The 25,443-nt window shown below is 41.2% G+C and overlaps 1 protein-coding gene across 1 annotated transcript; it reads right to left on the bottom strand.

Moving 5' to 3' along the window:
* On the bottom strand, positions 1 to 22,934 carry NAMPT (nicotinamide phosphoribosyltransferase). The gene is made up of 11 exons (XM_033161732.1): positions 22,816 to 22,934; positions 14,770 to 14,926; positions 12,012 to 12,115; positions 10,540 to 10,668; positions 9,147 to 9,305; positions 8,714 to 8,850; positions 5,738 to 5,963; positions 2,946 to 3,065; positions 1,348 to 1,488; positions 1,084 to 1,218; positions 1 to 236 (listed from the first exon to the last, which is right to left on the bottom strand). The coding sequence occupies exons 1-11, from the start codon at positions 22,873 to 22,875 to the stop codon at positions 123 to 125; spliced, it is 1,482 nt and encodes a 493-aa protein (XP_033017623.1). The 5' UTR covers positions 22,876 to 22,934; the 3' UTR covers positions 1 to 122.
* Between the last annotated feature and the right edge of the window lie 2,509 nt (positions 22,935 to 25,443).

Here is a 25,443-nt window from a genome sequence, read left to right as displayed (position 1 = left end):
TGTCCATAAACCAACAAATAATTTGGCTATAATGTGGCAAACAGAAACACACAGATCTGTACAAGAAATCATTAGCTATGCAGTACACAATTGTTACACAGATACAAACATGGAATGAAACTTTAGTGAGATGCCACTGTCAGTTCACTAATCTCCAGCTGGGCATTTTTTCTTACTTCATCAAACGAGTAGGACTTCGTTACTATTCCATTCCTAAACACCGTATGAAGGAGATCCTGCAAACAGACACCATTTTTCTCTTAGTTTCAATAAAAAAACAGTATTTCGCCTGTTAATGTCAAGGAGTCTGCTTTGGCGGATGAAGACCCTCACTCAAGAGCGACGCAGCTCATCATTCCAAACTCAAGACACATATAAGCCAGGCTCTGACTGTGAGGAATTTGAAGTCCCCCAGAGACAGGCAGGGAACATAGTTTTTATTATCTATATCTGTCTTTCAGACTGTTGCTTTTCTACCCACTGTACTTGTTTTTAAAGTTAGTTGATTTTATCTGTATTTTAATGAATATTCTGTATTATTTTATGTATAAACTACTTTGAGTGTTGTTGTTTAGCAGTATATAAATCTGTTTAAATAAACGGAGAAAACATCTTGCCACTTTTAGCAGCTAACTGTGCCTAGGGCTTGAGAGTGGACAATTGTATGGACAATTAGCCACTAAATGAACATTAATGTCTAACAGATTCTATTTCAAACTGGGCTCCTCAAACCTGGCAAAGTGTGCTTGCTTTAGCAGCACATAAACTCAAAACTTGGTGAAGCTACAGCTTTAACTCTGAGTTTATTAATTTACGTATCATGGCAATTATGATTAAGTTAAAACCCACATTAAAATACAACCATGGGCTGATTCACACACTCGTATGTCTTATCCCTTTACGGCTCTGCCAAAAGCCAAAAGTTCTTCCTGATGCTGACTGGTTCACATGTCCACCTGATGCTACAATTAATGAACACCAACTGTATTCAGCATGCTATAAAAATTAGTTCAAGTCCACAGGTGGGTCTATGCATGACTAATTTTGGTATCACCCTACATCAAGAGTTTAAGGCATACATACCTGCCCATATTCTTCAAGGTCTCCCTTGCCTTCTTCTAGCGTAACGAAGTCTCCATCAGGAGTCCTGTGTAAAGACAACCTGCCTTTCTTTGACCTTTTGTTGGGATCAGCTACAGGATCTTTAAACACGTTTACCTAAAATTTGGAATAAAAAGATGCTATGAGTAAAAGATCATCCCTCCTACAAAATGAGCACATTCACACTGAAGAATGAAATCAAGGCGCTTTTTTTCCTAATGTAAAATATACATTTAAAGAACATACCCCAAGGCCGTTGGTCACCACGTAACTGCATTTGAAGGAACAATTCAAGAGATCCCTAGTTATTTTCTGCAGTAAAGCTCCACCAGACCCAAATGAAATATTTTCAATGCTCCATTTATTTTGTTTCATTCCTTCCACCATCTGATAAGAAAGCAATAAAATAAAATTAAGAAGTGCACAAATAAGACATTTTTTTCCTATTAAGCATTTACCATGGTGTTCTTTTACAGACTAGTATATAATATGGGAACAGGAACTTTAGACTATGTAAGGCTGAATGATACTTAGCAGACCCTCTGAAAATATTTCATGTAGTTACAGCAAACTGCTGCCAACAAGTACCATAATATGCCTAAAAGTACAAATTATCTTTGGGGGAAACAACTTCACTGGTAGGTAGGCATATTTTAAACACAAAGATACTGACTTTACAGCAGGGGTCAGCAAAATTTTTCAGCAGGGGGCCAGTCCACTGTCCCTCAGACCTTGTGGGTGGCCGGACTATATTTTTTGGGAGGAAATAAACGGATTCCTATGCCCCACAAATAACCCAGAGATGCATTTTAAATAAAAGGACACATTCTGCTGATGTAAAAATATGCTGATTCCCTCGACGGGCCGGATTTAAAAGGCGATTGAGCCGAATCCAGCCCCCGGGCCTTAGTTTGCCTACCCATGCTTTACAGCAACGTGTGAGGATGAAAACGCCATTTATTTTTCCAGCTGAAAGACAAACACTCAGACTTCACTTCCTCCCTTCTGCTAAGGTTTGCTCACATGTTATTTCAGTTCAAGGTTAGATGGTGCTCTTGTATGCCAAGTGACAACTAGCAATGTTCATGCACTACAGCTTAACGTTACTTGTCTATTGAACCACAGGAACACACAACTGAGTGAACAATTGATTTCTGTGGTTTAATGGTCCAAGAAATGCCTTTGAAAGCACAGAGCAGCTCCTATTCTATTTACACCTTCATAACTCTTCGCGCTCTCCAATTTCCCACACCCTATTACATCTTCCTGTCTATACTGGGTACCACTGTTAGAAGAGCCCCAGAGAAACACCCAGCAGAATTGCCTGACCAAAGGCTCTTCTGCACCAGATAATCTGCATCTTTGGTGGCTTCCCTCCTTAGGCTGGGGGTGGGTTGCTATCAAGTGTTATCCTGAGATTAGGCAGCTCTCAGCTGTCTGATCTGCTGTTTCAAGACATCTTTCAAGGTAGTGTCTTTCACAGCACTGGGTAGCCTTCAGTCTGAAGACAAGTTTCAAAGGCTAGATGCAGCCAGTTAACAGCAGGCCAGATTTCTGCTTTTGAGGGCATCCCTTGGCGGGGCAGGGGTATTTTTGGCATCGCATTAGAGGCCAGATGAAACTAAGCTGTGACATACAATATTAAATCATAAATTTGTAGAGTTGGAAGGGACCTTGAAGGTCATCTGGTCCAACCCTCTGGTATCCTGGATGGGCTCAGCGTAGCAACCATCTAGTTAACAACCAGGTGCACTGACCCATTTGTGAATGATATGAACTTTCACACCCCCCCCCCGAACATAAGACACTGAAGAAGCAATCTACATATGAATAAAAAGGTGCACCTCTTGTAATGTGTTGATATCTACACCATCTCCTTGAATAATTCTTAAGTAAGGGGGCAACACTTTATAGCCTTTTTCATTTTCTGTAATAGGGAACTTCCTTCCTAGAATTTCCAAAACCTGCAGAAAGCCAAATTAAACAATTAAGTCCATTACTCCATTGAATAAGCCAGTTCAGTCATACAAATACTGTATGTGTGCCTTGAGTCAAACTTAGTAGTCGTACCTCATAAGTTGAACAGAATCTGTTCCAGAAGTCCGTGCGACTTCAAAAACATTCGGAAACCAAAGCGCGGCTTCTGATTGGCTGCAAGAAGCTCCTGCAGCCAATCAGAAGTTGTGTAAGCCGCGTCGAATGTTCAGGTTCCAAAGAACGTTCACAAACCGGAGCACTCACTTCCGGGTTTGCTGCATTTGAGAGCCAAAACGTTCGACTCCCAAGGCGTTCGGGATCCAAGGTATGACTGTAGAAATCTTCCAAAAAGGGATAGTCCTATTTGCTTAGGATTAAGCCTTAACTACCCATGTATCTTGACTGGAAAGTTAGTTTACATTTGTTATACTAAGAAGTGTTCAAGTCTTACTGTTACTTTCTGCATGGCTGCCAGCTAAAGTCACTAGCTCATCCAAAGCCTTAATTTGAGACTTGCTGCTCTATTTAATTACAAAATTGTATGTGCCTACTCAGCTTTTTTCTCAGGTCTCAGTACCAGAATCAGAAGAAAGTTTATTCTGAGGACTAAGCCTTTACACATATATCTACATAATAGTATTAAAATTTATTACATGTAGCCTTAACAATGGCTTCGTCAAATAAAAAAAGATACATTGTAGACAGATTATGGAGACAAAAAAAGGGACCTTATCCTTGTCGACCAAAAAAACCAGGTCTCAGTAATGCCTTAAAATTGTACTGTATTCCCCGGCTGGAACCTGTGCCAATTTAAACAAACCAGATACATTTATATTTGTTTTGTAGATAGCAGCAGCTGAAACATTTGCCATTGTTGATCAAGCACTCCATTGTGCTGGTAAACCGAAATCATTAACTTTTATTGACAACGCAGAGGCACTATACAGTGTTGTTTTCAATTTTTGAAAGCCAAAGCTGGAATCCCCAAGTTTCAGAAACCAGTCTGGAAGTCTCCATTCTAAACTATTATCCTGGAAACAGTGATGTCACACCCGCACCCCCAAAATGCTATAACCTATAGTTATAGGTGGCGCTGTGGGTTAAACCACAGAGCCTAGGGCTTGCCGATCGGAAGGTCAGCGGTTCGAATTCCCGCAACGGGGTGAGCTCCCGTTGCTTGGACCCTGCTCCTGCCCACCTAGCAGTTCGAAAGCACGTCAAAGTGCAAGTAGATAAATAGGTACCGCTCCGGTGGGAAGGTAAACGGCATTTCCGTGCGCTGCTCTGGTTCACCAGAAGCGGCTTAGTCATGCTGGCCACATGACCCGGAAGCTGTACGCCGGCTCCCTCAGCTAGTAACGCGAGATGAGCGCCGCAACCCCAGAGTCGGACACGACTGGACCTAATGGTCAGGGGTCCCTTTACCTTTATAGTTGTAATTATAACTCAGATGTGTCCTATGCAAAAGAACAAACTGATAGCTTGGAACTACTTCACTTAAATAATATGCTATCCTGCTACCATTGATGACGGTTGGGAAAGGAAGTGTTAGGACAATCAGTTTACAAGCAGCTATATGAAAAGACTCAGTAGTCAACCTGCTAGTCAAAACATATGTATTGCAAACAGTTTAGTTTTATGGGATTTTGATTTTATGGAGTTATGAATTTCTTTTTTTAAAATTGCATGGCTAACAAAGAGAAAAAATAAAAGGATTAAACAAATATAATACATACATATCATTAAGGATAGACTAATAAATCAGAACACAAGTAAATACAATATTATTATAACATGTTCAAATAGTTATCCACACAAAACTGATGTATATATGAAATACGTTCAAATATGGCCATGGCAGTGAGGTCCTCTGTTCACTGCATGACACACCAGTATTATCTTTACACGCTCTTTTGAACTCACTGCGCTCCTCCAGAGTCCTTTTCCTTTTAGTCCTTTTAGCATAGAAATGGCTTGAGCTATCATTACAGAATATGGTTAAGGAAGAAAAGCCCTTAACCATGGTCCCAGGTTCAGAAGAAACACTATGCCTAATCTTGACTTGGCCACTACACTGTGTTAAAATAAAAGGACTGGAAAGGAACATAGGCAGGCATAGGTGAACTTGACCCTCCAGATGTTTTGGGACTACAACTCCCATCATCCCTGACCACTGGTCCCGTTAGCTAGGGATGATGGGAATTGTAGTCCCAAAACATCTGGCGGGCCGAGTTCGCCTATGCCTGAACAAAGGGGTTGCCAGCTTCTCTCTGGAAGCCAACTTAGTATGCATGGTCCCGAGCATAATTTTGCTTACCATAATGTGTGAACCAGGTCACTCTATGATTTTCAGGTTAACTATATGAGATGTTTAGGTCTTTCTATAGAAACTTAATATATGCCAGACACCAGTTAATAAACGTCAGCATAGCTCATAAATATATTTAGATACAGAAACTGAACAGATCCAACAAAAATTATCTGTATGCATAGCTAGTGAAGTCCACATATATATTTCTAAGTACATTTTAGATAAACCATTTTGTCAATTATACAATTTTGTAACAGGGTAGAAATGGCGTTGGACTAAAAGAAAAGGTCTTTCCCAAATAACTTCATTAAGTAATTTTTAAAACTGAAGATTTTTTTAAAGAATTACCTTTAGCACAGTGTCAAGAGGATTTCCTGAATCTGGCCTAATAATCAATGGCGCTTCTGCACTTCTTGATTCAATTAAATGCCTTAAATCTTCACCCCATATCTTTTCGCAAGCATTGTAAATGTCGTAACTGTCACTGACCACAGATACAGGCACTGAAGAAAATTGTGTCACAATGTGTTCAAAAGCATCTTTTTCGTGGTCTTTCCCCCAAGCTGTTATAGTACTGGAAGAACAGAAGAGATTTACTCATTTGATATTTACCGGTAGTTGCCACATTATGTTTTCCTTTTAGAATGCAACAGACAACTCTATACTATGCTAATACAAATGCAACCATTCCTTATCTTCACACTACTTTTTAACCAACCGACAGTACAGGTTTCAATCAGTGATGCTTTCTGGAGCATTACAAGGTTTACATGCTGCTTTCATTCATGTGGAACAATTGTTGTTACCCAATTAAGCCGAATATCTTAACTGCCTCTTAGAAGTTCTTTGTTACTCCCAGGTTTGGAGGGCTGATATCAAGATAGCAGTAATCATGCTCAACCTGATCAACTGCATGCAAACATGGGGTACCAGCAGAATGTCCGAGTGCAGTCATACCTCGGAAGTCAAACAGAATCTGTTCTGTAAGTCTGTTTGACTTCTGAAACGCTTGGAAACCAAGGTGAGCCTTCCAATCGCGCAGGCACGCCTGAAACATTAGCGGAAGCTGCGCCGGACATTCAGCTTCCCCCCAAAAAGTTCAAAAACCGGAACACTCCCAGTTTTCAGTTGTTCAGGGGCTGGAACGTTCAACTCCCCCAAGGCGTTTGGGAGCCGAGGTATGACTATAATTGCTGGGACATTAAATCTACACTTAATCCCAAGTGTGTAATCAGATTTTTCAGGAAATGAGATCTTATGTATACTAAAGAACCATGTTATACAAAAACAGTTCCAAGGTCACGAAGTTCACTAAGTATCTCTTAGACAGTTGAGTAGCAAGGAAAGTACCCAAATCATGAACATTCTAAAGACAGTGTAAGTAAGAAACAGAATATAAAAATCAAACTATATTCTTGCCAAAAGGTAATAAGGACTTTGTGTAGTAGAAAGGCACTGGAATTTACCACTGACCTCAACATGATTTTTAGTACAATTATGTACCTGATCATAGTGAGTTATCAACTTTATGGTACATTATTCCCCATGCTGCATTTCACCCATACACACTGAACTATCCTTGGAGTGTTGTTTTTATGATCACCTAAATGTAGCTTGGCAAGACCACCAAAAGGAATAAGGAAGATTGAATTTGGGTAGAAACCTAAGTGCAAGTATCAAATATTTAGGCACCCGAGTTTTTTTTCCTGCGCTACTTTTCTTTGAATGTAGCTTACAAGTTATTCAATCTGTTCATACTGACCTATGAAACCTAGTCATTAATGGGTTAAGCAGCACTTGGAATTGGGGGGGGGGATTGGGTTAAGCAACACTAACTCATTTTGCTGAGCTATACATATGCAGACTCACACCTTGTGCTCTGGAACACTCCAAAAACCCAAGCTTTTTATATTGTAGTGGAAGCATTGGACAGTGATGGAAAAATTCAACATGCTGGCAAAAGGGGTACTCAGTTTCTAATTAACTAAATATCAAGCTTGACAATTATGACAATAAATAATTATTCTAATAGTTATTCTAATATGGCAAGAACAAGCTGTAAAAACATGTTACATATGAAAGTTACTGAATCAAACTTCTATCTTCCTCACATGGGACCTGGTAACTAACTATTCAGGCAAGACTTTACTAATTAAATAATGTAAAATCAGAGTCAAAAAGAAAATTGAATGCTACTACATTTGTCTCCCTGCTTTTTAAACTTATATGCAGAATTCATCGTGCGAAAGGCTGGACTGGATGAATCCCAAACCGGAATTAAGATTGCCGGAAAAAATATCAACAACCTCAGATATGCTGATGATACTACCTTGATGGCAGAAAGTGAGGAGGAATTAAAGAACCTTTTAATGAGGGTGAAAGAGGAGAGCACAAAATATGGTCTGAAGCTCAACATCAAAAAAACTAAGATCATGGCCACTGGTCCCATCACCTCCTGGCAAACAGAAGGGGAAGAAATGGAGGCAGTGAGAGATTTCACTTTCTTGGGTTCCATGATCACTGCAGATGGTGACAGCACTCACAAAATTAGAAGACGCCTGCTTCTTGGGAGAAAAGCAATGACAAACCTAGACAGCATCTTAAAAAGCAAAGACATCACCTTGCCAACAAAGGTCCGTATAGTTAAAGCTATGGTTTTCCCAGTAGTAATGTACGGAAGTGAGAGCTGGACCATCAAGAAGGCTGATCGCCGAAGAATTGATACTTTTGAATTATGGTGCTGGAGGAGACTCTTGAGAGTCCCATGGACTGCAAGAAGATCAAACCTATCCATTCTCAAAGAAATCAGCCCTGAGTGCTCACTAGAAGGACAGATCCTGAAGCTGAGGCTCCAGTACTTTGGCCACCTCATGAGAAGAGAAGACTCCCTAGAAAAGACCCTGATGTTGGGAAAGATGGAGGGCACAAGGAGAAGGGGACGACAGAGGATGAGATGGTTGGACAGTGTTCTCGAAGCTACTAACATGAGTTTGGCCAAACTGCGAGAGGCAGTGAAGGATAGGCGTGCCTGGCGTGCTCTGGTCCATGGGATCACGAAGAGTCGGACACGACTGAACGACTGAACAACAACAACAACAACAACATTTGTACATATAAAACAAGCAGAATCAACAGCAACCAACAGCTGTAATTGCTTGTCTGTAATTATCAGACTTGTTAATGAACTGTTTAATAATTTGAGTTCAAGGTGTGTGCTTCGTTTAAAAAAAAAGACACGTGGTCCTCAAAGATGCCGTAGGACCAGACCTTCAGCTAATCTACACTTTGATTTCCACATACAATGCATCAAAGAAATACAGATACCTGTGTTCTGCAGCTGGTACTGAATAGCCTGGCACAGGGTCTTTCGTTCCATAGTACTTCTTAATTAAACAAATTCCTGCTACTGTGTCAGTTCCTTTAAAGTTCACTAAATGCGCAGAGGCTCCTATTCCTGCAGTCTTAGAGAATAAGACACAAATTATGAATTACAGGCATGCAAAACCAAAATGGCAATTACTAGAAGATTCCATTTCAGAGCAGAGTAACTCCACATTAATAAGTACCTTCTTCATTTCGTCTTAATATCTGCAGGACAATGTAAATAAGATATGAAGTGCCACACTTATTGACTTTTACTGAAGAGTTTAATGCTGCAAGAATAAATACACACTATACGGTGTTCACAGTTTATGGATTACAATTTTAGAAAGAAAGAAAATAGGCAATTTCAATACAATTTTAAAAATAGCATTACCTCTTGGGAAGAGACTCCTCTGTAACCGAAATCATGTAGTTTGTACTCCAAACCTTCTAAACTGCCTGAGGTTTCTAGCAGATATTTTGCCAAGATTTTCTTTTGTTCTCTTGAGTTTGTGGCCACTGTGATGGGATACCATGACTGAACAAGAATAGTCTATAAAGAGGAAAAATGTTTCATGCATGTGTGAAGATACCCACTCCTCGATACAATAGGGTAAAAATAGAAACTACAATATAGAATCAAATTAGATATGGCAGGTAATTTTCATATATGCACACAGGTAATTCAGGTTTCTCTTAGTCGCTTTCAAAGTTTGGAAATTCTCTAGAACTATTAAAGGTTTTCAAACCCATTCACAGACATTTAAGAAGTAATTACAGAAATCTACCTCCATCATCCCACAACAAATATTTCATCTGTGGAGAAATAAGCACGACTGTGCTTAATTTCACTTAGTTTGGGAGGGGAAAAGGATGGCAAAATATGGTGGTTGCGATAGGAGCCTATTAAGTCATGAAAAACTCAAGGCTCTATTTCTACAATGTGCTTTATGTGGGGCTCACCCTTGTATCTGGTCTGGAAGTTGCAGCTACTGGCAACATGCTACTCCACTGGCTCCAAAATACTGCCTGACTCTTTACCGCTCCACTTTGAATGCTGAGGTCTATCTGGTGGGGCACTTTTTGTGCTCCCCATGACCCTGAGGTTCATCTGGCCTTTATAAGGAACTGGGCCTTTAGCATGCCCTGTGAAACACCTTGCCAACAGAAGTTCAGCAGGAGTCATCCCTGCTTGCTTTCAGACATCTTCTGAAAACAATTATTTAGACAGGCCTTCCAAATCTGATTTTCTTCACCAACCAGCTTTTACAGGTGTGCTTGATATAGTTTTAGCTTAAAGAGATGGGGGAAAGAGTGACACTCTAAAGAACCAGTTGCTCTTTTGGGACAGAAGGGAGGCAGAACCATGCACGTAGCTTGACAAGAGGCCTGTCCACAGCACAGGCTCTCTTCTGCGTAAAAAGATGCCTTGGCACCACTTTATACCAAACAGGGCTCACATGGCTTCAATCTTAAAACTCATAACCCCAGGAAACTTGATTAAGCAGCTTATGGGCCAATCAGTAAGAAATACAAGCCGCCTTACGTACATCTGGGAAAAAAGAGACCCATGTAAAGGAATAAGTCAATGCCTTTTGAGTGTAGTCTAAAAGCACATGGAACGCAGTACAATAAGCACAACTTGTATTTCATTATGTGTTCCCACATATCAAAGGGCAGAATGATGTCTTTAAAAGATGGATTCAAATATATGATCAGGACATGTTGAAAATAAAGCAAATCAGCTAGAATGCTATCAGTCACAGAGATAATTTTTCATTAATTACCTCAATCCAGTTTGTGAGCCAGTAACAGTCCGGATCAGTGTTTTCAACAGTGAAGAGCACATTCCCCCTGGGAACGACACTGCCCTCAGGAACAGCCTTTACTTCTATGGGAAGACAACCTTCGTACTTCTGTTTTGTAAACAGATACAATTATTTGGAAAGGAGAGTTGAAGACTTTTTCACTGGGTGAAAAATAGGTTTTGTATCTGTGAGTGTTTTTATTTGACAGTATAGTCCTTTAAATGAGAGTTAATCCAAGTACAAAGCTACACAACTTTCAAATTTGATTCACAAAACACTACTTTTTCTTCTTCTTTCAGTTACAATGCTTATAATTGAATTAACTTAAATTTAGCAAAGCTTAGCTCACATGCAGATCTTGTCACAGTGCCTCTTTAAAAGGAAGTGATTTCACAAGGGAATTTAAGGCTGTGCCTTCAAACTGTGGGGTAAGCTTCCTTAGAAGGACACCGACAAATTGCTGGTGCATCAACATGTTCCCCGGTTTCAACTCACCTCTGAATTTAAATTCATATAATATTGTAAAAAAATAACAGTCAAGAGGTATAGAACAAGATTATAATGCTCTTTCCAAATGTGTCAGTTTTAAATTCTATATGGATTCCTCCCCCCTCCAAAAAAACCCCCAAGCTCAATTCCCACATTTTTGTGTGCAGTAACAACTCCTAGTAAAGGACAGGCATTGCTTTGCTCTATGAACTATTAAAAAAAAACCTCACAAAAACCAATAGCAACAGAGTAGCTATGCTATTCCTATCAAACTGAAGAATCATAGAATCATAGAGTTGGAAGAGACCACAAGGGCCATCCAGTCCAACCCCCTGCCAAGCAGGAAACACCATCAAAGCATTCCTGACAGGTGGCTGTCAAGCCTCCGCTTAAAGACCTGCAAAGAAGGAGACTCCACCACACTCCTTGGCAGCAAATTCCACTGTTGAACAGCTCTCACTGTCAGGAAGTTCTTCCTAATGTTTAGGTGGAATCTTCTTTCTTGTAGTTTGAATCCATTGCCCCGTGTCCACTTCTCTGGAGGAGCAGAAAACAACCTTTCTCCCTCCTCTATATGACATCCTTTGATATATTTGAACATGGCTATCATATCACCCCTTAACCTTCTCTTCTCCAGGCTAAACATACCCAGCTCCCTAAGCCGTTCCTCATAAGGCATAATTTCCAGGCCTTTGACCATTTTGGTTGCCCTCCTCTGGACACGTTCCAGTTTGTCAGTATCCTTCTTGAACTGTCGTGCCCAGAACTGGACACAGTATTCCAGGTGAGGTCTGACCAGAGCGGAATACAGTGCTACTATTACTTCCTTGATCTAGATGCTATACTCCTATTGATGCAGCTAAGTATCTGTCAGCTACAACCACATAGTTAATACCAGATCATATTAGGCAGTTTAGTGTGTTTGTGTGTTCACATTAAAGTGTTCATTATTATTTTTTTACCTCAAGGATGTAGTTCCACCCAGTTTCGTTGAAGACATCATCCTGAAAGTGTTCCTTGTATACCTCTTTGGCTTCCTGGATTTTCTCTTTGGTTACCACTTTGCCTATGATGAAGAATTTTAAACGATGTATAACAATTACAAAAAAAATACTGAATCATAAGAATATTTTTAAACATTGGTTGGGCATTGCCATTTATTGTTTTATGGAAGTCCTGAGGAGAAACAAACTAGCTAAACTATGCAAAAATTGTGATTTCTAGTGCAGTTCTCTCTAGGACCGTATCGGCTTGCGGTCCTATACCACTTACCTGAATGCAAGCCCTATTAAATCAATGGAGCAGGTCTGAGTAGACATGCAAAGGGTTGCATTGTTGGGCTGCTGCTGGGAGAAGACCTGATGAAATTGGTAGGATATATATCCAAGTAAACGTGCATCAGAGTGGGCTGGGTGCATCCAGATTGTAAACATTACTTACTTAACAACAGATTCCATTGGTTAAAGTGCAATTTAATGATTTACAATTAGAGCACAGAGTAAATCAAATAACCAGCTAATGCACCAGCAAAAACAACATGCTTATCTCTACCCATTGGTTGTAATCAGATGAGTCTGACAGCAATTTCATGTACTCGAATGAAAGTTGCAGCTGTCACATTGTAAATCCTAGATTGCCATTACATTCCATGGCAAACAGAAAGTTTCTCCTAGTATCACTTTTCAGATTGGGTCTGTGGACACTATGCTGATCAATATAAATCAAGAAAATGATGACCTGGCTGCATGCCAATGACAAAATGATGACCCTAACCCAGGTTATCCAGATATATATTATCATCACTGTACTTGCAGAAACTGATATGATAAACCAGACAGCTCCACATGTAAGTAAGTAAGTAAGTAAATAAATAAAATTTATTATTTATTCCCCAGCCACTCTGGGGAGCTTCCAGCAGCATATTAAAAACACAGTAAAACTTCCCTAAACATGCCTTCAGCTGTCTTCTAAAAGTCAGTTATTTACAGTATTTCGTTGACAAAATTACACTATCATATTTGGGAATAATTTTTAAAATTACATTCTGTGCAAAGACTGTTTGGTAATCATTAAACTGCATTCAAATGTTGTTACATTTGTATGCCATCTTCTCACCAAACATATAACTAAAAACAGTAAATTGAAGAAATTGCAGCATTTAGAAGAAGAGAAGAGTTCGGATTTGATATCCCGCTTTATCACTACCCGAAGGAGTCTCAAAGTGGCTAACATTCTCCTTTCCCTTCCTCCCCCACAACAAACACTCTGTGAGGTGAGTGGGGCTGAGAGACTTCAAAGATGTGTGACTAGCCCAAGGTCACCCAGCAGCTGCATGTGGAGGAGCGGAGACACGAACCCGGCTCCCCAGATTACAAGTCTACCGCTCTTAACCACTACACCACACTGAAGCCATACCTGCCAAAGGCAATCTCTCTTGAAAAAAACATATTTGCCTGCTGCTGAAAGGTCAGCAGAGAGTGGGCATTTGATTTTATCAATATTTTTAATAAATATGTTGTAGAGTCATTTGACTACGCAAAAGCATTTGACTGCGTCGACCACAGCAAACTATGGCAAGTTCTTAAAGAAATGGGAGTGCCGGATCACCTAATTTGTCTCCTGAGAAATCTCTATGTGGGACAAGAAGCTACAGTTAGAACTAGATATGGAACAACTGATTGGTTCAAAATTGGGAAAGGAGTACGACAAGGCTGTATATTGTCTCCCTGCTTATTTAACTTATATGCAGAATTCATCATGTGAAAGGCTGGACTGGATGAATCCGAAACCGGAATTAAGATTGCCGGAAAAAATATCAACAACCTCAGATATGCTGATGATACTACCTTGATGGCAGAAAGTGAGGAGGAATTAAAGAACCTTTTAATGAGGGTGAAAGATGTCTGAAGCTCAACATCAAAAAAGACTCCCTGGAAAAGACCCTGATGTTGGGAAAGATGGAGGGCACAAGGAGAAGGGGACGACAGAGGATGAGATGGTTGGACAGTGTTCTCGAAGCGACTGGCATGAGTTTGGCCAAACTGCGAGAGGCAGTGAAGGATAGCCTGGCGTGCTCTGGTCCATGGGGTCACGAAGAGTCGGACACAACTGAACGACTGAACAACAACAACAACAACAACAACAACAACAACAGAGTCATAGAATTGCAGAGTTGGAAAGGAGCTTGTCCAACCCCCAGCTATGTAGAAATCTCAACTTAAGTATCCATGGCATGTGGCCATCTAACCTCTGCTTAAAAACCTCAGAGGAAAAAGAGTTCACCGCCTTCTGAGGGAGAGGATTCCACAGTCTATCAGCTCTTACTCTCAGAAAGTTCTTCCTGGCCTGTGAGGGGTGGGGAAAACAACAATATGATCCAGTGACCACCCCTGACTTAAGTCTTAAATTGATCCAGTGACCACCCCTGACTTAAGTCTTAAATTAATTCAAGCATTAGAAATAAGTGTAACTTGGTATAGACAGATATTAATACAGAGCAAGGCAGACCATTTTCTCTTTCACTGCAAGGCAACTCTACTTACAGTGTATGAATGCAATTAATTCAGAAGTTACAAGATTATCAAACAATATTACCCTCTGATAATACTTTTATCATGAATGAAGACATCTTCATAGCTGCTCCTGCTTAAAGGATCCATGAAAAAAGTTGCGAAGTTAGAATGGATGAGTAATTTTATTTAAAATTCCAACATGAAATACCTTTTAAGTATTTATGAAGAATGTACTGCAACCCGTAAAAAACCGTTTCCTCATATTTCACCTTCCTGAATTTAGAGTTCTCTGTCTTCTTTTCACGACATTCGAAGTAGGAATAAACTTTGCTTGTATTGGGTGGATATTGTTTATAATGTGTCACCTAAAATGAGGAAAACTTGGGTAAGAAAACATTTCACCACATACAAAATGGTTATCCAAACAAGCTTTGACAGTGCCATACACATTGTAGTGAGGATCACTTTCACCCTTCAACCTCCAGCTCAGCCTGCAAGCTTGAAGCAGCTCAGCTTTTCCTGGATTTGGAAAACAAGGAGCAATTTAGCACTCTGCTTCTCTTGTAGCATATTAAACAGACTATTTTCAACCAGACATCCCGTTGTCTGTCCAGTTTTCAGCTGACCAAGCAAAAATGCCCATTACTATATTACCTATGTTGTTCCTTTTCTACCTAGCTTATCTAACAACTTTTCCATAACTGAGAAGTGAAACTGACCAGAATTCTGAACAAATGTGAAAAGCAACATGTTTGGTTAATTTTTGCTTAGGGGCTCCAGTGTCAAACCTAGTATAGGAGCCTGACTTTAGAGGTGAAGCTACAGTGTCAGTGATCTGCAGGATTTTTGCTGTCCTTATTAGAAGTTTTCCTTCAAGCACAAACCGAATGTAATAAGCGTTGCTTACAACCAGTTATTCTGGTGGAACATCCGTCTGATCTCAACACCCACCACCATGTGCAGTTGTGTGTTTTTTACTTGCACAGCAATTACAAAGTGCTTTGTGTTGTCTATAAACAAGCTCCTTTCAAACTTCACCTGTCAATCATGTGCTTCCTAGGAAAATTGCACAGCTACACATAAGAACTCCATATAACCAGGGGAAGAAAGATTAACCAAATTTTATTGTCCATATTAGTGACACCACAGGTAATGAATGACATGGTACAGAATATTTCTCCCCTCAATTGCAACTATGTTGTATGTGATTATAAAATTACAGGAAGCTTAAGAAAACACAAGAGCTTTCATTGAGACTTTGATCAACAGTTTTCAATAAATGACTCTGGTAACGTTCTATTGAGACTAAAATAAATCTATAGTAAGACATTAAAATAACATCATTTTGATGGCACCTCTTCTGAGAAAGATTTCCCAGATTACTTTAAAATATGTAGTTCTGAAATTTTCAAGACAAAAGCATTTTATTTTTCCCTTACCTGCAAGCTAAAGCTGTAGATTAAAAGATTTTTAAAAGTCAAATTTCCTTTCCACCATTTATGCTTTTTTACTTTTTTGCATTTCTCTCAGGTTGGGAAATGAATTAGACTGGTCAGTTTCACTCTCTGTTTCTGACACACCAGCACAATGCTGTAATGTTTGGGTTTCCAACACTGCAAGGGAATGTTTGATAATGGTAAAAAAAATTAATATAGTGAAAATATTTTCAGTCAGATTTTTTTTTTAAGTCTAAAAATCCTAAAGTTTGAGTTATTGGCATATTACAATGTGTAAAAAACTTAATAAATTTAGAGTTAATTTAACCAAACCACTCTAAAGAGTTTGATTTAGCCCTACAAGCAGGACACCAATTTATCAAATAGAATGGGGAATTATTTTGTTCCGTCATCTCCAAAGGTAGCATTTGCTACAACAATTGGTTGAATTGCAGTCCACAGCTAACACCAGCAACCTTTCTCTGAAATAATAGATCAGAAGGTTTGTTGGAATGCTATTAAAGAAATTAAAATTCCACATGGTCTGGAATTTTTTGTTTTGTGCCATATTTGAAGATTAAATGTCACATCCAGGTCTTACTCTGAGGAATATACCTGTGTGCCTAATCTGAAAACACTTGATAAGAAAGCTCTTTCATTTTGCATTCTATGGTTCACATATCACATTAAATCATGGGGCTGCTTACATGTTCCTCACACATCCCATAGACCATGGTGCTACTCAAAAGTAACCACTCCTGCTGCCATCACGCCTTGAACAAAGCATCTTGTTGAATCATCTGAACCCAGGCTCATTGTCTGTTTCTGTCAAATAAACCAAAGAGTAGTGAGCCAGAACCAAACCTTGACACTCAAGTAAGTGTCTATGAGCTTGGGTGTGCTTTGTTCCATAAGGAGCAGTGGCAGCAGGAGCTGAGGACTAACATGGGAACTTTTGGGCAGTTTCCTTTTAATGTATGGTTTAGTGTGATGCTCGAACCAAGCGTATCTTTGCTTTAAAAACTGAATTTCCATACACTACAGCATAGATTGTTTTCTGGATAGCAAACAGTATCTTTTTGGATTTAGTTTTCTGATCCAGGAGTTCACTTTTAAAGCTTTCACCCTAAACTTACTTGAACTATGTAAAGTGATCTGGAACATATCAGGACTAGAAACATATTAATATTTTAAAAGCTTTCCAAAACTCTGCAAAAACTCTGATTAAACACTTTTTCAGGCAGAACTATGTATGCCCGAACACTGTTCTCTGACCTAGACAGCATTCCAGTTGCAGAATCTAGAAGAGTGTTCTTAGTGCCAAAACAGACAGGAACTCAGCAAATTGAAATCTGGATACCTAGTAAAATTAGCTCCCTATCAAGGGAGTTTCCTTGAATGTGAATAAAAGTATTTTTCAGTCTGGAATGTGATGCCAAATAATGAGCACTATGCAGCTTATATTAATTAATAAGTTCATGGAACTGATCATTATGCAATATTATGAATGGTTAAAACAAGTTATAATCAAGAACGAGGTGGGTACTAAAATACATATATTTCAAAAATATTTCAAATATATATCTATTTCAAAGATCAGGGGCAATGAAATGTCTTTTCAGCGTATAACAAAAAAATAAACAATTACAGTCACAGACAATTCCACTGCTTAGGGCCTGCCACAGAAGGTAATGAGGCTATCTGAACTGTTTCCATCCTAGCTGGTTGTTTTAAGAACTGTAACTTTAAGAACATTTTCTTGAGCTTACTTTTTCTCTCTTCCTCCCCACCCACTTTTCCTTGTATGTCTCAACTTTAAGACTGTAATTTTGAAGGCAAACACTATCTTCCTACTGATCTTTGTAAGCTACTCTGGAACCCTTCTTAGCAAAAGATCAGGGTAAAAATGCTTCAAATAAATAATAAATGTGCTGCTCTACGCCAGCAAGTTGGTTTAACCCAAACTACAAAATTTTATAAATACTGGGAAATTAAGGTCATCTGTAATCAGGTAATGTGTTTAGTTTAGTGTCTTGTATTTCCTCTGAATTGCAATCACTTTTTTCTATCACCAAAGTCTCCATATTAAAAGGGTAAGTATTTCTAATCAAATGAGCAAGATCTCACAAATACTCTTCCAAGGTAACATAGTGCCAAACTTCGTGTTCTTATGGACCCAATACCTATGGGGTTTCCCTTCAAAAGTATTTGAAGGCCCAGCTAGTGCAGAACATGGCAGCTTCTCTGTTAAACTGGGAGAAGGCATCGTGAATATAACGCCTGTTTTGTGTTAACCACAATGACAAGCCATTATTTTTCTGGCACAATGCAAGTGTTTTAACCGACAGCTAAAGACTTTGCACAGTCTTCTCACCCATGAAAATGGAAATCCTGCTCTGATTGCTAGTGACTTGTGAAGCAAAACTGGCAGGAGTAAGGCGCAGGGCCTTCACAGTGGCAGGTCTGGTTTTATGGCAATCTCTTTCTAAATGAGTTCAACCAACCTCCTTGCTTGACTTTCAGTGATGAACTTAACATGTTTGCTTAAGTTTTCTGCAGGAATTTAAAAGACTGCCAGTGTGGTATAGTGATTACAATGTAGGACTAGAACCTGGAAGACCAGGATTCAAATTCCCACTTGGCCATGAAGTGCGCTGAGTGACACTGGGCCAGTCTTAACACTCTCAGCCTAACCTACCTGATCTAGACTACCGCACCAGGTTAAATGAAGAGGGAGAGAACCATGTACACCACCTTGAGCTCTTGGAGGAAAAAGTGGAATATAAATGCAATAAATAATAAACTTGAATAAGCTTAATTTTAAATTTTAAGCAACTTCCAGAACATCTATAAAGGGTTTTTATAGATCTTCAGATCCCTCTCTAAAACATTTATCACCTCATATTAGCTAGATGTTGCCTTCCCAGCGTAAAAATTAGACTGTAAAGTTCATAGGGCAACCATTTGTTTGGGGTTTTTTTGTTTACGGCACACCATAATTTTTAATTGTCCCTATATACTGGTGCATGTCCCCAGGTTAAAATGCCAATTGCCTCTATTTTGCCTTTCAGGCAGCTGTTTGGGGCGCATTTTAAAAAAGGATCAGTACACATGCGCTCTACAAGTTTCTCAGCCTCCCCCCAAAGGTCTGTACAAATGAAATGTCTTTGGTGATTAATCTTCACTAGTGCGTATGCACAGAAATTCTCTAATTTGCTTGTCTAGTCTATGCCATTTTCAAATTTCTTCATTCATAAGCCCACACCATTTCCACATTCTTCATTTTAAAAAATCTGCATTAAAATTCATGTTAAATAGCTATTTAAATACACAAGTTTAAATGTGTTAACTTCAAATAGATTTCTAAACCCATTTTCTATTATAATGAGCAATTTTTGTGCTGAAAACTTTGACAGAAACATTCAGAAAGTGCAAAAGCTGGTGTATAACTAAGTTCCAGTCAGCTGTGGGGGTGCAGATCAGGGCACCTCAGATAAGAATTCAAAATTCCCTAAGCATCTGCACACACACACACACAGAATGAATGTGATGGTACTGCTTCCCTTCCATCCTTAATTCATAACTATCTCCCTCTCTAGATAGTAGAGGCTCATGAATCTGTCTGAACTGCAGTTAAGTCTGCTATAAATAAAATCAGATCAATTGTGAGGTTAGGCATTCCTCAGTAATAAGTGTACAGTCAGGTTACAAGCACACTTGCTTCAGAAGCAAATGTTGGATAAGATATTGGAGAATGTTGGACGAGTACATCAATGCAATACACAGCCAGTGGAAAAACCTTCAGCAATATTTCTCCAATAGGCACCAGCAACCAAGAATTCCATGCAGGCAAGTGATCAGGCTGGTGGAGGTTGGATGGATCTGTCCATCACACCTTCAGCAATTCACTTGGGAGTGGGCACTTTTTTTTACTGGCCTGCTAAGATTCTAGCAGTCTGTCTCTCTATGCTGGTTACTGGTGAAAGGCTCTCCTTCCTTCATGGTCAGCATGGAAACAGGCTACTAGACTCTTAGCAGTAGCCTAAGATGCTATTCAAGATTGCTCAGGCAGGGATTACAGGGCTACTGTAAGTAAACAAGACTAACCAAAACAAATTTAGTTGGTCTCTAAGGTGCTACTGGAAGGATTTTTTTTGTTTTGTTTCTAAATTAGAAAGTCCTCCATTCAAATCTAGTCTTCACTCTGAATTCACTGGATGTCCACAGGCTAGATCTACTTGTCTGCCTCTTTTGCGCCCAGCTGCAATATGGGAGCCTAGCAATACTAACTTACCTTATAGGGTTGTTGGTAAGGATTACAGCTAAATACATATGAAGTTCTTTGAACGCTTGAAAGCACTATTTAAACAACCTTTGCTATTTGATATTATAGCAGCATAAGGCTCTGTCTGAATTGCTTTCATTTACTGTTAAATGGCAAAGTCTCTGGGGCAAAGATTATGAGACTCCTTATACATACTGTAATCTCTTTCACTGCTATTCCCGTAAAAGCTAGTCATTGTTTCTAGCAGGGCACAAGCTAGCAATTAAGGCTGCAATCCTATACTCACTGACCTATGAGGTTGCACGTAACTCAATGTGGTTTAGTTCTGAGTGGGCATGTAAAGGATTACACTGCAAATTACACTGATAACTGCCTGCAGCAGGTAAATCACTACAGCAAATCTGAATCAGCTAAATCATTTAAAATTATAATTTTAAGCCAATTATTTCCAATATATTCATCATTTATTTTAATTTCATAAATTGGCCATAGTTTCCCACAAGCAGAACTTTCCCCTGAAATCAGTGTGGCTATTTTAATGCTTTTATCATCAGTAACTCCAACAATGGTAGGACTGGTTTAATAGTTTCAGTTTCACAATGCTTGATCTACCACCATATACTGTACAGTTCCAAGTTTTTAAAGACTGACAAATGTGTAACATAATTAAACTTTGGAAAGTACTATCACTGCTGTACTGTAATTATAATCCAACCATTTATGCACCAAAGGCAGGTCTTGCTAAGAAACAATTATATGCTGAAAGATAGCTAAACCAGTAATGAGTCCAAATGAAAACCCTCTGATTTAAAACCTTGCCTGAAGTGCTTAACTTCCTTATCTTTTCTCATTAACCTCCTCTTTTTGTTCTTCTACAACACTGTACCATTGTTGTCTGAGTTAAACTAGGAAATACCAATAGTATAAGTCAGGGGTCAGCAAATTTTTTGAGCAGGGGACCTGTCCACTGTCCCTCAGACCTTGTGGGTGGCCAGACTATATTTTGAAAAAAAAATATGAATGAATTCCTATGCCCCACAAATAACCCAGAGATGCATTTTAAATAAAAGGACACATTCTACTCATGTAAAAACACACTGATTCCCGCACCATCCGCGGGCCGGATTTAGAAGGTGATTGGGCTGCATCCGGCCCCCAGGCCTTAGTTTGGGGACCCCTGGTATAAGTGAACCATAAGTACAGGAAATACCAATAGTATAAATGACGCTTTAAGAACTGTAAAGTTCTGTACAGATGAGTAGCTATAATCTATTATCTTGATAAAAAGCAAACAGCATGCTTACTTTGAGCAGGTTCTTTGCTACACAGAAACCTGGTACTTCTATTATCAGGTAAGTGTTAAGTCAGTTTGCCTGCAAAGATTACCTTTCCTCAGAAACACTCCCTTTCCTGGCACCAGATAACTAAAATTAGCACTTCCCACAAGTCTAGTAAGTGAAAGAGGCAGGTGGTGTTTCACTATCATTGCATTCCCCCTGCAAGAATTTGGAAGTGAGATGAAAGAGCCAAGGGCAATAAGAGTTCCAGTGGGGAGCCATCTCCTCCATGCCACAGGTGTCACTTTTTATCTTGCCCCGTTTTTTCTCTCTGCACTTGCCTATTACTAGAAAGCCACTGTCTCCTGCCCACCCTCCACCTATGTCAGCATGTGTGGATGATAAACCTCCGGGCTCCATTTTTGCGCCAAGCGCATAAGGATATGAGAGGGAGGGAGGGAGAGGTGTTGCACTCCAAAAGAAGCAAAGAGCTTCACTGTCGCTGCCTCCCCTTCTCCATTAAAATTATATAGCACTTAACACATTCAAAGGGGTGGGTAGGTGGGTACAGACACACACACCCCGGACTCAAATGGCCAGACCAAGCCATCAGAGCTTGCCCTAAAAAAAGCAAAACAGTGCACTTTTCCTTGCAGGCGATCCCCCACCGATTTCAACGGGGCTTGCTACCAAGCAAGTGTACAAAGGACCGCAAGCTTCAACCTGCGCTTTCCATTAAACCAAGGAGAGCCCGATGAAAGAGCGCGCGCAGGAGAGAAGGGCAAAGGCCAAGCTGGGGGGGGGGCTTTCCCACACCCTAACACCCCTCCAAAAAAAACGACAACGCCGCCGCCACCCCTCTTTTTTCGCAAGCCTCTCGCATGTGGGCATGGCCTGCGAGCCGTCACACACGTAGCTCCGGGCACCCATCGCCATGCATGCAGCACCAGCCACGTCCTGGCCCGGTGCCTGGCCTGGCGAGGGCGGGGTGCGAGGCAGGAACACGAAACAGAAAGGAGCATGGAAGGAGGGCTGGGGGGGAAGGGAGGGGGGAGGAAGGGAAGAAGCACAACGCAGGAGGAGGGGGGGGTGCAGTGCGATTCTCCAGAGCCCAGCCATCCTCCCTCCCGAAGGCTGTGAGGGGCAGGCCGAGAGGGGCACGAGGCGCAGGGGGCCAAAGGTGAGCCCCTCGCCCGCCAGCCCGCCTCCCCCTCCCGCCCCAGACCCTTCTCTCTCCCGCCCGCTTCGCCCCCAACCTTGTAGGAGTCGGTCGCCAGGAGAATGTTGAACTCGGCTCCCACCGCCGCGCTTTCCATGTTGCTCGGTGGCTGAGGAGGGAGAAACACGACGAGGAGGGACGCGGAAAGGGGGCTTCGCTGCGAGGCAGGCAAGCTGACTGAGACTGGCTGACTGACTTGATTCTCTTTCGCTGCCCGCTGCCAAGCGCCTCAGGGGGCAGCCGGGCGGCGGGGCGGGGCCACGACGTCACGGAGGGCCGAGGGACCGCCCCGCCGCCATCCCCGCCCTGGATTGGATGCCGTCCCTAGAGTGGCGGGAGGGACGGTACAGAGAAAGAGCTGTGAGGTCACCGCGAGGAGGAGGCGGGGCTTTTCGGCGTCTCCGTCAATTGGCTCCGCAATCTCAGCAGCGGAGGGCGCGCGCGGTTGTTAGAGGGAAATGAAGCCGGAGACGTCGCACAAGCAGTAGCGCGCGCGCGCGTTCTCCCCTCGTCCTCCTCTCCCCCCCCCCTTGAGAACGAGAAAGGGGTTTGAGCATGTTGGATTCAGGAATTGACGTCACAGGGGCTCGCGCTCCGCTTTCCGTCTCTCCGATTGGGCGGCGCGGTGCGTTTAGCGGGCGAAGGGTGGGGGCGAAGGACTGGAGGGAAGGAGGGCGGGCGTGAGACAGCGCTCGACGCGGATGGCGAAGGTTGCGGGAGACGAAAGAGAAAAGGATCTACGCGCATGCGCGGCAAGCGGCCGTCAGGGCTACGCTTTCGATTCTCCTCAGCTCACGGGCGGAATTGGCTGAGGCGTCTGAGGGGAATGGAAAGCGAACCTGGATCGCGAAGGGAGATTCCTCCCATCCGCACCCCCGCGGGCTCAGAGTCTCATGGAAACGGCTGGGATTCCCGTAAACCCCTCAGGGGACGCCACAAGATTGCCCGTAGGGTGTGATTCGGCCCTGATCCAAATATATTTTTAAACCTCTCAGCCTTCAGTGGTGCTTTGCGATCGTGCTTGGGGGTTGCAGCCGGATCATCTGATGCGTTTAAAAATAAAATAAAAATACAAACGGCTCAGGTGCAAGTCCTGATATGTCCAAAGGCACTTGTCTACTCGGGAGTAGACCGCACCAAATTCAGTAGGGTTTGCTGCCAGCGAAGTGAGCAGAGGATGGCACACATTGTATAAAGTCCTAACGTTTCCAGCTATAACCTCCATAAAATGTGCTCTGGGGAAACGTAATTCTAAAACACATACACAGTTTTCCCTTCAAAAAATGTGTAGGGGTACTATCCTTTTCCTACTCTCATTTAAATACTGCCGCTCAATGAGGCCAAACTTAAGATTCACAAACTGTTAGGAGTATGCGTACCCCCACAAAATATATATAGAAACTTTGCTGAAAAACCTTTGTGCCATTGCTGAACTGGAGCTCTGGTAGTTGGAATGGAGTATCCTGAAAACGGGCATGGCTGGGCACAGAAATTGGGGCCTTTTCAGTCATGGCAACGGGTGCTTTGGGAAGGCCCTCCCCAGGGAAGCCCATCCAGCCCATCATAAATTTTGCTAGCTGTGTGAAATACAATTCTTTCCAAAGTACATTCCTCTCCCTGCCTTTTCTCCTGACCCCACTTGTTTTCCTATGTTTTCTCAAGCGTTATTTTAAAATAGTTTGCTTTTTCTGTTTAAACTCTCCAATCGATTCTATTCTACATCTGAAGTAAGCTAATTCCCTTTTTGATATAATAAATTTACTTGGGATTGATCTTCCTGTCAACACTTGGGGTGCCATCTTTCAGAGCGCATCCAGCCATCGCTGTGGAAAGATCCCTAGAACTGAGTGTCAGGATCGCATGTGAGAACTGCAGGCTTCCATGCAAACTGAACACTTCGTAACAGGAAGTAGCCACTGCTGAGCATGGCACAAAACACATTAAAATGAGTCAGTTGCTATTTGTAGTGGTTTCAGCAAAATCAACAAGGGAATGTCGTGGCACATTAGAGTCTACCAAATTAATTATGGTCCACATATACTGTGGACTACAGTGCACATTTGTGAAATTTGTGGCCCTCCAAATGCTGTTGGATTCCACTTCCCATCAGCCCCAGCCAGAAGGATCAAAAGTCATGGATGATGGGAGTTGTAGTCCAGCAACATCTGGAAGACACCATGTTGACAACCACTGTTCAACTCTTTACTTGAAAGGAATGATTCTATGAACCACACACTGTTGTTGTTTTCTTTTGTTAACAACGTAGCATAACCATTTTTGGACATTCTTTCTGCCAAGAGGGGCTGAAAGGGGAGATGCTTCACATTTACGTGGCACAAAGGCAACATTTTCACCAGTGAGAACAACCTTTTTCATTTGGTTGTTTGATGTGGCTATTGAGAAATCAAAGCCCCAAAGATCAAAAGATTACAGTATTAAAGGAAGATTATTGTGCTTCAGTTTAATGGAAAATACTCCGCACAAGCTTTAAAAAACACACAAAACCACATTGCATCACAACTTTATGAACAGTAGTTTGCCCTTTAATCCACTTATAACCTCTTGGGACATTATCAGGTGTGCAGAAGGGGTTTCTCTCATACTCTGCTATCTAGCTTAAGCTTACCCTCCATGCAGCCTATAAACACCACCTGGTGTTGCTATG

The sequence above is a fragment of the Lacerta agilis genome, chromosome 10 (assembly GCF_009819535.1).
Source record: "Lacerta agilis isolate rLacAgi1 chromosome 10, rLacAgi1.pri, whole genome shotgun sequence".
Taxonomy (NCBI): domain Eukaryota; kingdom Metazoa; phylum Chordata; class Lepidosauria; order Squamata; family Lacertidae; genus Lacerta; species Lacerta agilis.
The sequence above is the reverse complement of the archived record's forward strand: the minus strand, read 5'-3'. Positions and strand labels throughout refer to the sequence as shown.